General features: G+C 35.2%; 1 protein-coding gene across 4 annotated transcripts in view; it reads right to left on the bottom strand.

The window, feature by feature from the left end:
• The window catches only part of Fndc3a (fibronectin type III domain containing 3A), a 143,286-nt gene that overhangs the window by 42,051 nt on the left and 84,825 nt on the right, over window positions 1–16,410 (bottom strand). For 3 of the 4 annotated variants that reach the window (XM_005387570.2, XM_005387571.2, XM_005387573.2), the window contains 3 exons: window positions 10,267–10,504; window positions 4,290–4,559; window positions 2,875–2,933 (listed from right to left, as the gene is read on the bottom strand). In XM_005387570.2, the coding sequence (XP_005387627.1) occupies window positions 2,875–2,933; window positions 4,290–4,559; window positions 10,267–10,504 (567 nt within the window). Of the gene's footprint in view, window positions 1–2,874; window positions 2,934–4,289; window positions 4,560–10,266; window positions 10,505–16,069; window positions 16,170–16,410 lie in introns of those variants that run through there. The other variant, XM_005387574.2, reaches the window with a different exon arrangement.

The raw sequence follows: 16,410 nt of genomic DNA, 5'->3' as shown, positions 1-16,410 counted from the left end.
TATATATTATATATATTTATATATATATTATATATATATACTCAATTCTCAAAACAAATCAGAATGAAAGAAAGCTATGTTCCTATCTAGGATTCAGACTTATCAGAAAAGTAGGACCACAATAGCCTATTAGAGGAGGGGCTGGCTTATTATATAAACTTCCTAAAATGAGGTAAAATAAAAAGATAAAGCTTTGTGGAAAAGGTGTTAAGGAGAATAATTAGAACATAGTAATTTAATTTTTCTTAGGATAAAATATTTTAGCATGGATTTTTGAGGGATGGGAAGGTAGTTTTTTGTTTTGTAAATTAAGATGCATTCTTTTCTATGTTAAAAATCCTCATCCTGGAAAAGCCCTATGTCCTGCTTCTCCTAGCACATCTTCTTCCATGCTTTCCCTAACTTACGGTGGTCCTGCAGTAAAAGTTCTTTGTCTGATCACCTTGCCATGATTGCTTGTTCCTGGGTTCACCTCTCACTTCTTACATGTCATGTACTTTTTCTCCCTCTTCAGCACTTCAAGGTTTTCTCAACTGCTTTACTTAAAAACTTTCATTGCAATAATGAAATAAACTCTCATTTGATTAATAGCATTTTTTACTATCACATAGCATTTATTTCTACTTTGTATTTTTTATTTACTAGCATACAGAAAGGGCTCAATACATATCTGTTAAATAACTTATTCTGCAAAGACAACATAATGACATGGGATGATTAATAAGGCACAGAACCATGAATCACAGTATTATTATAGGCAGCTAAATTAGCAGAAATTAATACAGTTAGAGAGGGGTGGGGCTCTCAAAGAAGTCAGCAGAAAAACTAAAGACATCAGAACTGTGGCTGCAGGTACATCTGAAGACCAAGCCTCAAGATAAAGATGCATGGTCAGACCTACATGCCCCCCTAAGAGATAAGCAATAACTTGGAATTATACTATAATTAGCACTGGCTGGTCCAGGAAGTCCAGCTAGCCATCAGTTGCCCAGGTAGATGACTAGAGGATTCGGACCCATCCCTTCCCCAAAGTGCCTTTGCTCTTTTCAAGTACCCTTGCTATGTGACCCACTTCTCTACTGGACCAATATTAGCTAATTGGCTATACCTGTAATCTTATAGGTTGATTGTCATTTAACCTATGTTGTACCCACACTGTGATTTCACTGTATAAATTACCAAACAGGAGGGCCTTGGTGGTAAACCACTTTCGGGACCATTCCTGTGTCTCAGGAGCTATTTCTCAATGAATCTTTCCTAACTTCCATTGTTTTTTAGAATTCATTCTTTGATTTCAGGGGATATGAACTCAGGACATCTGATATCTAGTAGGTTGGGAGTTACATTTCTTCTATGTCACTGACCTCATTTTCATAAAAAGGTAAAAAAACAACAGTATTCTGAGGAATGGACATATACAAATGAACTGAAAAGAGTAAGAGAAGGAAGCCCAAAGTGTTAAGCATGATGAAACTGGAGGAGGGGGTAAAAGGAGATTTATCATTACTCTCTGTAATTCTATATTATACCTTTTATGATAAAAACTCACATAAAGAAATTCAGGACTGATTTATGATCACTGGCACTTCAGTTGAGTTGCTTTTACATTTTGTTTTTTGGTACCAGAGATTGAACTCAGGACCTTATGCTTGCCAGGCAGGTGCTGTGCTGCTGAGCTATATCCCTGGCCTGGGTTGCTTTTAAATGGAGTGCAGCTATAGCTCTTAAAAAGCAGAGGGAAAAGATGACTAATCAGAAAAATTATTGTGATATTTTGGCATTTTTTCTTCTAGTGTTTATACCTAAAGATACTGGGGATTAAACCCAGGGCCTCTGCACTGAGCTACCATCCCCAGCCTTTTAAAAAATTAAAAAAATGTTTTGAGATAGGATTTCACTAAGTTGCCAAGTTGTCTAGGCTGGACTTGAACTTGTAATCCTTCTGCCTCAGATTACCAGACTGCTGGCATTTGGGTGTGCACCACCATCCCCAGCTAGTCTTTTCTTTATTAGACTGTAATTATGCTATCATTATAGCTTGGTTCCCAGCACTTTTTTTCTAGATTTTTGTCAAAAGCATCTTTGCTTATTCCTACATTCTTCATAACTGTATTTTAAAATGGCTCTATCATTTTGTCCAATACAAATATCCTGACTTACCTATGCATCCCTTTGGTTGTTTTATTTTTTATTATTAATGCTGCAACAAACATTTTGCTTATTCAGCTTTTTATTTTTAAGAAATGGGACTTCACACAGGTTCAAAAGAATTCATACTTCTGATTAGTGAAGGACTCTATGTTCTTAGTTTAAAATGTTCAATTTGTATGAACGCTTAATGTTGTGAATACTCATTGTTAAACATTTTCCCCAGCAATAATAGAATTTTCACTGGCTACTTTAAATGTATAAAGAAACTTTCATGTAAGTCAATTCTGCTACCATATATTTTCTTATCTTTTTCTATTTCATTCTATCTGTACCTATAAAAGATTGGAACACGCTAGCTTTTTTTCTAGTTGTTCTACTATTCAATTTTAGTTAACTCTCTTTGCTTCTGGAATTGGCTGGATATATGCCATGTAGGAATAATATAAATGGATTAAAAAAAACCCTGATAATCAGTTTTATCCACACTATCATTTTTCTGCCTATTCCAATAATCTGCAATATATTTAGTGTTAACTTCATTCTTGTAAAAAAAACATGGATTGCTATCTCAATATTCTCCTTCACTGATTAATGTGTCTCTCCTTGGGGTCAGGAAAGATCCATGATGACCCATTACTGATATATTTCTAGTAAGTTTTAAATACAGTCTGAATGAAAACATGAAATGAATACATTAAATGTAAATGTCAATGAGATACTTACTACTGGTTTGACAATGTTCGAAAGAAATGCTTCAAATGCTTTAGTTTCTTCATCTTTTTCTGAAAAAAAAAAAAAAAAAAATTAAAAACAAATTTAAATGTAATCCCTTCTTCCCTTCAATCTGACTTCAGAAACTAGGTTGGTATTTTGGACTTTTATTTTCTAATTTTTATCCTTAGTTCATACACACAAATTTGTGGTCCTTTAGTATTCTCTTCTTCATTTTATATTTTGATTTCAACTGTGATTACTAATTACGACATGACTGCGTATGTATATTTGAAGAGTAGGTTTTTCTTATAGAATGTGTATTTTTATTCATAGGGGTTAAAAAAAATTCTCTTCTTTGCAAAGTTTGTATTTGCCAGTCTTGTGCTTCTTAATGAGTTAACTACATGCTATGATTATTGTTTCTCCAAATGGAATATAATTTGTTTGATCATTAACCTAAACCCACCAACTGCATACATGAAACTTTAGCTTAACTCTTCTTAAACACCAATGGTGAAAAGTGTAATCAGTAAGTCTCAATAATTGAAGAACATTTTTGGTAATGTTATTAACGTGTAAGTCACAAAGTCATTAAAGCATTATTTAAAATTTGTTAGTGAGGAATGAAAATTTTAAGGAAAAGCAAGGCAGGAAGAGTTAAAATGGCTTATATTTTGCTATTTTCCTCAAAGTCGGAAGCATCTCAGTTACCACCTAGGGTGCTTCAGAGTATGTTTGTTGAAATGCTTTTTTTGCTTGGTATACATTTAGAAGTTAAAACAGAAATAGTCAATATCAGAGAAAGCCAAAAGGACACACATAGAGAAAATATAAAAAGTCAAGATACACTATAGTAAGAGGCTGAACATTATAGTCAAACTTTGCATTGTAGGCACATGAAGATAGGTTGTTTAACCCAGTTTCTATGTACTTTATTGAGATTCATGCTAGTAGTACATATAAAGAAGTGGTACTCAGTGTTGATATGGTGGCAGTCACAGGTTAGGTGAAGGATACAAGCAAGGTATAAAATGGATTTAAGGGAAAAATTTTTAAAAGAAAAAGAATGAGAATACTGGTCTATCCTAATATAGAGAATGTAAAGGGATGACCTAACTAGTTACTATCTGGGATTTATACAAAAAAGTTGGGAGAAATAAAGTTTTAATAAAACTTGATCGCTTGATCAAAGGCCCAGGTACAGATGAAACAGACTCTGGATTAGTACTATCTGAGTTTACATAGCAAGTAGCAATTTTTCTCAGTCTCAGTAAGATTAAAAATATATGTGAAATTATAAACTGGAATTTCCCAAATTATTAAAAGCAGTAGTTGGCAAAATGATCAAGGGGTGAGAATGTATTTTTATCAGGTTAAATAAATCAAATAACCACTGAAAATGGTTAAGTATTTTAAACAGTTACCTTCTACTTCTACATCAACTTGTGCACTACTTTTGCTTCTCCCTGATTTGCCTTTTGCTGATCCTGTGTTAATACCACTGGCATTCTGCCCTTTTATAATTCCATTATGTTCATTTATGGGAGAAGGGCATTTCTGGGGTGATGATGGTGGACTGCTCATTTTATCCTTCTGTGTTCCTTGGCGATCCTTTAATTTTTTCTGCAAACGTTCGTATGTTTTACTAGATCTTTCATCTCTAAAGTTGGATCTTCCATGTGTAGAATGAGCATCTAAGAAGAAACAAAAAACAAATGTTAGATCATTCCAAATAAGTAGACTGCATGATAAAAGAGTAAGAAAAGAAGTCTACCATATCAAACTTACTATAAATATTATGAAGAATTTTACAAAACAAAGCTATTTTACATCTCTACTAACTGACAAAATCAAGGTTTGTGACTTGATTATAATTATATATACAGTCATACCTTGGTGTTTGACTGCTTCAAAACTTGTCAAATTTGGTTCTTGATGCATTCTGACATAAACATTTTGCCCTGATACTAATTGTTTGGTACTCAGCCCATAAGCTAGAACTTGTTGGTGTTGACTACCTGGTGACTCATTACCCTTTTCAGCCAAAACAATTTCTTTGGTATTCATTATTTTTGGTATTTGCCACTCCTCCTGGAACCAATTAATGATGAGGACCAAGGTACCACTGCATGTGTATCTCAAGAAAATTTACACAGACATTTTCTTCTTTCATTATTTCCCTACTATTAATCTCCACAGAAACAGCTTTGTGGTGTGTTATGATTATTATAGGCAAGAAATGAGACTTGAACTAACCTGTCCACTGTTGTTGTTCTTTTACTCTTTTGTGACCTATTACTTTTCACATTTCTTTCAATTTCAAACATGTAAAAGAGGTAAAAAGAAAACGATTGTCTGCCGAAATTTCCTTGTAATTCAAAAAATAAATCACCATTGAAAGTTTTAGGAATAAGCAAAACAAAAAACAATAAACCAAGTTGGATTATCTAATATAATAGAGTCTATATGTAAAATTTTGTAACTTAAGATATTAGAAAGCAGCCAAGTATAATGCTGCTGAGGTAGGAAGGCCTTGTCTCAAAATTTAAAAAGGGCTGTGAATATAGTTCAGTGAGAGGGCCCTGGCTTCAGTCCCCAGTACCACAAAAACAAAACAAAACAAAATGAAACAAAACACCACACCACACCTATAAACTCAATGTTGTATTTTAGATGAAATGTACTCATCCTAATAAAAATTACACAGCAATATAATAAATCTTTATTTTAACTTTAAAAGTTGTTCTGAAAAAAATAGTTTTTAAAGAGAAAAACCTTAAAGGCCTCATCAAACAGTTTGAGCTGGGTGTGGCAGCACATGACTATAATTCCAGCACTTAGGTAGGCTGACATGTGATTACAAGCCCAGCCTGGGCTACAAAGTGAGTTGGTGAGATTCTGTCTCACAATTTAAAAAAAAAAAAAAAGGCTGGGGATACAGTTCAGTGTGAAGGCCTTCAGTTTAATCCCACACAAGTTTTAATTTAACAGTGTTTCAAGAAAATTAGTGTAATTCTGAAATGCGTATTTTATGTATGATAATATTACAATAAAAACTAAGGAATTACAATAGCTATACATAAAACAATCAAGGTAAACCCCTACCTCATATCATACAGTACAAAAATTAGCTCAAATGAATCAAAGACTCAAATGTTAAGAGCTGAAACTATAAAACTCTTAGAAGGAAACAAAGGTATTTATTTCCATGACTATGAATTAGGCCAGTTTTTAGATAAAAACATTAAAAGCTCAAGTGAATGAAGAAAAAATAAACTGCACTTTTATCAGAATTAAAAATTTGTTTGCACTGAATGAGAAAATACCTGCATTCATGTTACTGACAGGAAACTTGTGTCCAGAATACATAAAACATTCAACTCAACAAAAAGGACAACTCAAATGAAAAAATAGGTGGATGGTGTGAACGGAAGACATTCTCCAAAGAAGATACATAAATGGCCAATAAGTACAAGAAAAGGTGTTCAACATCAGTAATCATTTGGGAAAAGCAAATCAAAGCCAAGAGATAAAAACTTCACTCAACAAGATGGTTACAATCAAGACAGACACTCAAGTTTTGACAAGAATGTGTAACAATCGGAACCCATATACATTGTTGGTAGAATGTAAAATTGTACAGTGACTGAGGAAAATAGTTCTGCAGTTCCTAAAAAAGTTAAACATAGAATTACCATATTACTTAGCAATTCAACTCTGAGGTATACATACCCAGAAGAGAAGATGTATGTCAACACAAAAACTTGTACACAAATGTTACATAATAGTACTTTTCATAAACATAACTCAAATGCCCTCCAACTAATGAATGAATGAACAAAATGTTGCAGAGCCAATGAATATTATTTAGCCATAAAAAGTAATAAAATACTATGGGTAGCAACACACATGAACCTTAAAAACATTTGAAGTAAATATAATCTAGATAGATCACATAAAGAATTAACATTTTAATAAAATTTTATATGCAGTACACACACTGCATGTACAGTTAAATGAAATGTCTAGAATAGGCAAATTCACAGAGACAAAGTAGTTTAGGGGATGTTGAGAAAAGAGGAAAATGTATAGCTTCTTTGTGGGGTGACAGACACATTTTAGAATTATTGCCCATGAATACAGTAAATAAAGGTTGAGTATCCTTAATTCAAAGATCTGAAATGTTCTAAATCTGGAACTTTGAGTGTTGATATGATGCCACAAATGGAACATTCTACATACAGCCTACTTCATGAGATGAACTGTACCAAATTATTAAAAATACTGCATAAAAATAACCATGCTATGTGTACAAGGTATATATGAAACATAAATAAATTTCATATTGGGACCTAGGTCCCATTCCAAAGATATGTAACTGTGCACATGAAAATATTACAAAATCGGAAACAATCTGAGCTTTGATACACTTCTGGTCTGTCTCAAGCATTTTGGATAAAAGAAACTCAACCTGTAGGGAATATACTAAAAATCACTGAATCTCATACTTAGCAAAATATAGTAAATATACTAAAAGCCATTGAAATGTACAGTTTAAAGTAGTGAATTCTGTTTTATGAATTATAATTTAACAAAAACAATCAATACTTAAGAACCACAATCAGTTAGTGTACATTTTTAAAATGTGTTTTTTGAATGCATTTGTATTTTATCCATTACTCAAGATAAAATAAGCAATGGTGGAAAATTAAAGAATATGTTATAGTAGAAGAGTAGAAACTATTTTAAGAGGGTTGAAATTCTAACTTAATATGTTTGAGCCTTACTTTCTTCTTCTGTATTTTGCATAATTTTATTGTGGATTAAATGAGATTACACATTTATGAGCACAGTGTCTATCTAGCAAAGTTCAGGCTCAAAAATACTACTGCTGACGATGAAATGTTAGATCAGGTACCACCTTGGGAATCCATAAAATGTGCATGGAAAAGGGGTCATGGAAGCAGCTACTGGCTAGATTAGGCTCCAGTAGATTTCTGGGCATATAAAATCCAACACAAGAGTACTGACTCTTGTCTTCAATTGCTGGGTAGCTGATTTGCCTTTCACTTTCCTTAATGGTACCGTAACCACTCCTGTGTATTTTAATATATATCCCCTCTACATAACAATAGGTCTTAACAATACAAAACAGCAATAATTGTAATATCTAGTTTTATCTGATAATTTTCTCAAGCATATTAAAAAAAACTGAGTCATGATTAGCAATTAACAAGATATAAGAATGGGACTACTGTGTAGTATAAACTCTTGCTACTCAAAAGTGTGTTTGCTGGATCACTGCATGAGCATCACCAAGGTGCTTCTTGGAAATGCAGAATCTCAAGTCCCACCTAGACTTTTTGAATCAATCCACATTACTTGGGCAAGAGAAATAAGCTTGAAAGTACATACGGCACATGATATTTTATACACACACACACACACACACACACACACATATATAAATTTATACATATTATTTATTGGCTATGCTACACATAAAATTTTTATTTAGATATTTCTTCTACAAATTTACTGAGCATAAGTGACAGACCCTGCTAAGTGCAAGTAAAAACAACAAAGAAAAAACCAGATTAAGTCTTAGGGAGTATACTGTCAAGGAAGAGAGACATTCAAATAAGAAAACCAAAAATAAAACAAACAAAAGTCCCAAAACTGTATTAGGTTCTGTGAATGAAACAAATACGCTTCAGTGCCAGAGACTGATAAGGTGAAGCTGGAGAAAGTACTTCTGAAAGCTGAAGAAAAAGGAAACACCCTAAAGAAAATGGGAAGAACACTCTTGACAAAGTATCACATGCAGAGGCCCTGAGTCAAGAAAGAGCTTGATGGTTTAGAAAAATAGAAGGAACAGGATGAAGTAGCAGGCCAAGGCAGTCAGGGGCTACAGGGTAGTGGTCTACACTAGGGTAAGAGTTTCTAGCAATGTCTAGAGATAATTTTAGATGTTACAATGTGTGTTTTATAGGTGCTGGAGCTGTATGCTACTGGCATATGGTAGGGAGAGGCCAGAGATGCTCCTATGAAGTGAAGATCTACTATCCTATTCTGCCTCCAAAGTAAGGACTTACCCATTTCAAAATGTTAATGGTGCCATGCTTGAGAAAACAGGGTCTAGGAGAAGAGTTTAGGATTTTATTCTTCATGTAGACAGAACTGAAACTTTTTATTTTTATTTTGTATAAAATAAAGTTTTCTGAAAAGCAACTGTACTTCCACTTCATGGTGACAAACTAAAACAAAACGTCATTAACAAGTGTTAAAATATGAAACAGTGATAAATCCCACTACAAAATTTATTAAGACCTATGTACAGAAAACTAGAAAACATTACAGAGAAATTGAAGATTTCAAGAAACATTTTACGGTGAAACACTTGAGAATAACAATTTTCCAAAAACTGATCTAATAATCTAATTCTAATGAAAGAAACCTTTGAAGTAGTAGAAATGGTCTGATTAGTATTTTAAAATTGCTGCAGCTGACAATGGGTTATCAGGAACAAGAACAGAAACAGAAACACAGTGGATGGCTGCTGTTCCACTTGTCCTGGCAAAAGGTGATGGTGTACTGAATTTGAAAAGCAGTAGAAGAGTAGAAATTTGGAAACATCCAAAAATAAAACGGATACTAAACTGATGGGGGGTGCCAAAAGGAGTGATTAAATTTGACCTTTACTATCATATTAGTGAAAGTAAAGGTGGCTACTGACACCAGCTACTGAAATGAAGACAGAGACAAAGCAGGTTTTAGGGGACCAAAACTGAGACTGATATTGGATATCTTCTAGCCGTGGTGCAGGAGACAGTCATGTGGGGTTATTAAGAAGGAACTCAGAAAAAGAAGTCTGGGGCTCAGCAGAGAAATTTTTAGCTGAATACACACATTTGGGAGTTGTTAGTACATGAATGGTATTTAACACCATGGCAAAGAATAAGATTATTATTTCTATTGTTATTAGTTCCCTGAGAGCAGGGCTTAATAGCTCATTCTGTTTTTTCCAATCCCTCACAGAACTGAACCTAGCAACTTGTGTAGCTGTATAGTGGTGACATAACTTTCAGGATTTAACAAAGGCACAGTTATTCTTGGGTTAAATTTCCTTAGTCTAGGCTGCATGACAGAGGAAAAGATCTTTTGTTTGAACGTGACTCCACTAAATACAATATAATCCTGCATGATATAAAGTTATGTTCCTTCTTTCGTCTTCTGTTTGCTTATCTGCCTTAAAGGGTGATCATAAGGATGAAGCATTAACAGAATGCTTAGATAACAGAAAATGATTACGGTATTATTACCATGTGTTTTTTTTTTGTAATGCTTTAATCCAAGCAAACATCCAACTCCATGAAGCAGGAATGGTTTCACATGTCTTACCTACATCTCCATATACTTGTGAAGACTGATACTGTGGCATATACTGTGTTGCCATGTCTCCAGCTCCAGTCACTGGTGAGTACATATGGCGTGGTGGAGGAGGCATCATTGTTGGGACAGGAATGAAACCAGGCAGAGGAGGATGTGGAGAACGGTGGATGACTGTGTGACCACCAGGATGGAACTCTGGGGCCTGAGGAACCACAACAACTCTTCGAACACCATTGTCTTCAATAACCTAGAAAATGAAAATCAGATTAAACACTTCTGCAGATCAAAAATTTTGTTTTCAAGTATGTTGAAATTTCTGCACTATTAGAAACTAAATTTTGGTTACAGAATGAATGGGACAAGAATTTATTAAATAGGGTCGCAGTTATAGCTCAGTGATCAGAGTGTTTTTCTAGTATATTTGAGGCCCTGGCTTAGTCCTCAGTACCACCATCACTCTGAAAAAAAAGTACACATATGAATTAGGACAGAACAACACAAAATAGTTACAAAATTCAATATAAATCTTAAAATACTGATAAGGATGGCTAAATAATTTAAGTGAGCTGTAACACTATGTGCTTATCCTGTGTTTAACATGCATTCAGTGATGCAGTTATTTTAGTTTAAATATAACAAGGTCAAGATTAATTTCTTTTTCCATGTTATGACTCAGGGTAGAAGGAACACAGATTGCGGAAAGATCAAATAGAGAAAAGATATTAAATCTATACTCCTAAACATAAGCCACATGTTAAATTTAGGAACAAAATTCTTATGACCATGACCGGGACAATTTCAACAGTTGATCATTTCAAGTGAGACAAACAATAAATATATTAAGTCCTAGGTAGGAAAAATATCTGTGGTTTTGAGGCTTTTTTTTTCTCCAAATAGGACCACAACTGTGGGAATAAATTTTAAGAAACTGACAGATTAATTTTCTTTGAACCTCACAGGAGCTATAAGGACACACAGGAAAGATTAAAAGACTGAAGAATTTTATCTCAAAATAAGAAATTGCTACATCAAAATTCTTTTAGACTTAAGTAATAACCCTTTGAGGTGTAACAAATGGCTAATAATATCATCTCAGGAAACAGAAAATGTTACTGTAAAGTGCTAATTTAAAGGCAAGTTATTTTATTTTATCATGCTTAAGGATAAAGAACTTTGTATACAATTATGTGTTTGGTAGGTACGGGTACAACTAAAACACACTATGGGTACAGATAAGCCTAAATTACAAATATTAAAAAGACTATTAAACCATTTTTGTCTTCTGGAGTGGGACGTGATTCATCTGTAACATGGGATTGGAAAATCAAATATATAATATACTGTTTATATATAATATTGATTATATATGCCGGGTTTAGAACCACAAAGCCTTGCTTCTAGTAAAATAGATGTTTCATATCCTTTCTGCTTGTTTAACTCAGTTCTGAACTTAAGTCTCAGGCAAGTGCATTCAGTTAGTGGAAACTGAATCAAATCTGGACGCCTAGCAGAAAGGAATCCGGGCACTGTTTATAGCTTTTTAGTTTTGAACTTATAAGAAAGGACAACAGAAGCAGTTTGGAATCTATCATAAGTGAGCCAAATCCCAGTCTATATTACAATACCATTTTTATCTTTATCACTCTCCAATTCACAAATCTTAAAAAGACTCTCCATTTTTGACAGGATTCTATTTAGCTTGGTTCCATCTACCTTCTAAGTTCTATTTTTTTCTGTGCCAACTCCTAAATCTCAGGCTGGTATACTAAAAAACCTGGCCTCACATTAAACTACACATTTCTGAATCTTGTACTTTTGTTTATGCTATTTTCTTCTTTATTCTGCTTCTTCTTTCTCTATAAATATACAAATTTTACGTACCATACAAATCCAGCTGTAACTTTACCTTCTTTACTCCTTAAAAAAATCTGGTTTTGAACAAAATAAATTGATAATTTAAAAGAGAAAGGAAAAATCTTAGAATGATGTATTTATTGGGGTCACACATAGTAACAGGGATAAATAAAACAACAAAAGTAAATTATTTAGCATGTTAAAAAGTGCTAAATAGTTTGAGAAAAATCACTATAGTTAAAGGCAATTATAAATACTGTAGGAGGGGAAGGTTATAGACTTAAGGGCAGTGACCAGAGAAAGCCTTACTAAAACAAAAATGATCTGGCCCAAAATATCTACAAGGTTAAGCAAGGTTAAGAAATTCTGATATAATCTTGTATTTCACGGGACTTTGGCTACTGAGTTGAGAACAGGTTGGAATGCAAAAGCAACAGGAAAACTATTTGTAAGGCCTCTGCAGTAATCTGGGCAAGAGATGATGGTAGGCTGGCCCACAGTAGTAGTGGTGGAGATAGTTGAAGTGACCTACATTCTGCATCTATTTAAAGGAAGAATAAGATTAACAGACGATTCCATGTGGAAAGTGAGAAAAAGAAGTTATAGAAGAACGGTCGGTGTTCCACTAGCAGTGACAGAGGAAGCCTGATGGCTAGAACAAGACTTTCGGTGGAGGAGGTGGAGATTTAGATTTTCAGATTCATACATTAAGTTTGACAAATTTATGAGCCATTCAAGTGGAAATGTTGAATAGATTGATCAGATAAACTACTCTGCAATTCTGGAAGGGGAAAGAAAGGGATCACCATGTGAGGTAAGAGGAAAATTAAGGAAGTGTGAAGTTTGGAAAGGTCTGTCAGTAAAAAGAATCAACTGTATCAAAAGCTACTGACAGATCAAGACAAACAGTAAGAAGTGCCCACTGGATTTAGCAATGGGGATACCTCTGTCACTGTGACAAAAGCAGCTTTTGGTAAAATCAGAGGCAAAGTCTGAAGGGACTGGACCTAAGAGGGAAAGCGGAAAAAAAAGAGAAAAACACAGTTTTGTGAAGTTTTGGTATAAAAGGAATACAAAAGTGGGGCAATGGCTGATAGAAGTAGTGGAGTCAAAAAACGTATTTGGCTGCTGGGGCTGCTGTTTTCAGCGAAAACAATTACATCAGGCTTATATACTAACATGAATGATCCACCCAAGAGCCCTGTACTTGCCTAGAGTAAGTCTCTAAGTGTAATCCTTGGTTCTACCCAAAAAAAGACCCAGCAGAGAGTAAGAAACTGATGAAAAAAAAAAAAAGCTATAGTAATGTCCTTGAACAGGCTCCAGTACTCCAGTGGAAGCAACGAGTTGAGGCAGGAGTGGAGTGACTTGTGACAGATGAGGAAGCAGAGTACATGGGCCATACGACTGCTGATAATGGTGAGGCAAGGAGTTTGTGGAAAGTTCCTTCTGATTATTCTTCCATGAACCCTTCCCTCGACATCACAATCTCAGTTGTATCCTCCTCTTATAATTTTTATTCTGTTTATCCTAAATCACTTGTTTGATATTTGTATTGATCAGCTTCCCCTTGGTGGACAAAATACCTAACACCTACAGCTTAAAGAAGGAGAGGTTTATTTGGTTCATGGTTTCAAGAGGGTTCTATCTGCTGTAGTTCAGGTTTGTAAGGGAATAGATTTAATAGAGGACACGTAATTTATAGGATCATTTTACAATATTCACCCAAAAAGTCAAATGCAGAAGAGTACGAGAGACCTGTCCATGTACTAGAGACCCAAAGAATCCAGCTGAGGGCCTGGATCCTGCAGCAATGTCCTGCACAAGTCCAGCTGAAGACATAGATAGAGCCCATGGCAATATCCCCCACGAGGCCAACCGGAGGTCTAGAACCCACAGCAATGTCTCATACAAGTCTGTATCAAGGATCTGCACTGGGAAGGCCCAAAGATCAGTGGTGGAACTAGAAAGTCTGTTGTCAGCCACGTGAAGGATCTATGCCACCAGGCTGAGAGACCTGTACTGGAGCCAGGAAGTGATACTCAAGAACCAGAGCCCCGCGGAAGAGCACAAAGCCATCCTCAGTGACAGTGAGGACCCAAGGCCCCTCCGATGCTGAGAACTGAGTTCTTATCAGGAAAACCAGTGTGAGAAGCTTCTCCAGAAGAATCAACAGCACACTATCTTCCCCTTCAGTTCTCTTTTTATGCTGTTGGCAACAGTCCCCAGGTGGGCCTGCCATGCCTACAACCACGCTGGGTGTCACAAGTTGAGCATTAGTTAATCCACCACACCATCCATGGTTGGTTGCTATCAAGGCAGAAACATCGCAATAGAAGAGGACAGCAGAGGAGGGGAATGGTGTCAGAGAGGAAGGGGCCAGGGACCAGACACAGAGCCAAAGGTCATGCCTCCATGACTCACCTACACACCCAGAGTATACTTTACTAATCCTCTGGCTGCTCTGAAGCCAATCAAGTTGACAATCCAGTTAACTGTCAATGTCATTTTTAACACTGTTGTTTGTTAATTTTTTAGATGCATATGCCTTACTCTATAACTGAGCTGTAAGTTTCTTAAGGGACCAATATTAACTATTTAATTCTCACAGCAATACTATAAGTAGCTAGTTATTATCTCCAGTTTTTAGTTGATGAAACTGGGTATAGAGGTACTGTATAACTTGTCAAGGATCATATAGTATAAGTAGAAGAGCACAAGACAATTTGACTCCAGATTTCATGGTCATATCCACTTTGTGGGAATAAAAGCCATAGACGTTTTGCTGTCTTGTTTCACAACACAAGTAAGGGTTTCACTTGGTTGACATGTTTCTCTTGGCTTGAACCACCAGTGGTACATGCAGGACTGTCCCATCTGGTGGCTCATACCACCAGCCAGTAACTTCAGAGGGAAGCCAGAAACCTCAAAACTATCTGCTAGTCTCCAGAAGCCTAGCTGCTGAGAAGCAGCCAAACATGCAGACATTCAATTTCATACCAACAGGTACACTGATGGTGATGATGAAAACAAAACGAATTGTGAAAAGGAAAAAACAGATGTGATTCAATTTAGTCTACATTAGTAAAAATTAAAACATAGACAAGACAATGAAGGATGTCAGCAGTTGGATTCCTTAACCACAGATGACACCTATTTCTGAAGCTGTTTTCTTTTTTTTTACTGAATAAAGATGTATTTGAGAAATGAAGAGAAAGGAAATTGTATCTGCTACCTAACGTTTTATATTATTGTATGTGTGTCTTCCCTGAGAGAAAACAGAAGTTCCAAAATAAATCTGCTTTGCTGTTTTTTTGTCAATATTTGGAATACTACCTAGCTCATGGATGATGGTCCAAAAGTATCTGTTGAGTGAACAACGTGATCAGAAATACATGTATTCTGTTAGTTCTACTGGTATGCTAAATTTTTCTCTCCCTTAACACCATCAAGCTATTATAGTTCTGTGATTTCTTCAACTCCTATAACCTTTGCTTCCTTTCCACTTTTAGCAACCTAATTCTACAGTCACACCTCAAACCAGAACCACTCCAACTTTAAACTCTCAAAAAATAACATAGCAAGACCCTGTCTCAAAAAAGAACATGAAATGAAACACCCTCTCTCCTACACCACTGTACAATTCATTCAACAATTTTATTTATACACTTATTTCTGGCAGTACTGGGAACTGATCCTGGACCTTTGGGACTGAGCTATACCCTCATTTCTTTTATTTTATATACCCAACTCCACACATATATACATGACGTCAAAGTGACTAAGCCCTTTTTTACGCAGCTCTTATTACAACTTTGCATCTTCACTGAATCTCTAAGTTCCCTATCTTCTAGTCTCCCACACCCTCAGCTTGTCCCTTTCAGTTGTTCTTGCCAGGAGAGACAGAGAAAAGGCTAAGATTAGATTGGTTTATAGGAACTTTGCAAAATATACTGACCTTACTGCTAGATGCTGACACAAGGCAAAGTGAAATAGCACAGCTCATAGAAGTAATTTGACACTTATCCTTAAACTGATATTGGCCTTTTCCCTATATTATGAGATCTACAAGCCCCTCCCTGTTAGGAATCCTCTCATCTCCATAACAACCCACATTCTATTTGAAAAAACCCACTTAAGGGAGCCATTACAAGAAGAACTTTTGATGTTGCCTTTTAGGAGTCCTATTTTTAGTTCATAAACTTAAAAAAAAATAAATCACTAACTTAATCACAGAAAATATCAAGTGTTAAGTCTGTCTTGCAATGCAGTAACATTCTTAGGGACTACACGCTAGTA

The sequence above is a fragment of the Chinchilla lanigera genome, unplaced genomic scaffold (genome assembly GCF_000276665.1).
Source record: "Chinchilla lanigera isolate Chin_1 unplaced genomic scaffold, ChiLan1.0 scaffold00030, whole genome shotgun sequence".
In the NCBI taxonomy this organism is placed as follows: domain Eukaryota; kingdom Metazoa; phylum Chordata; class Mammalia; order Rodentia; family Chinchillidae; genus Chinchilla; species Chinchilla lanigera.
This window is presented reverse-complemented; position numbering and strand designations above follow the sequence as displayed.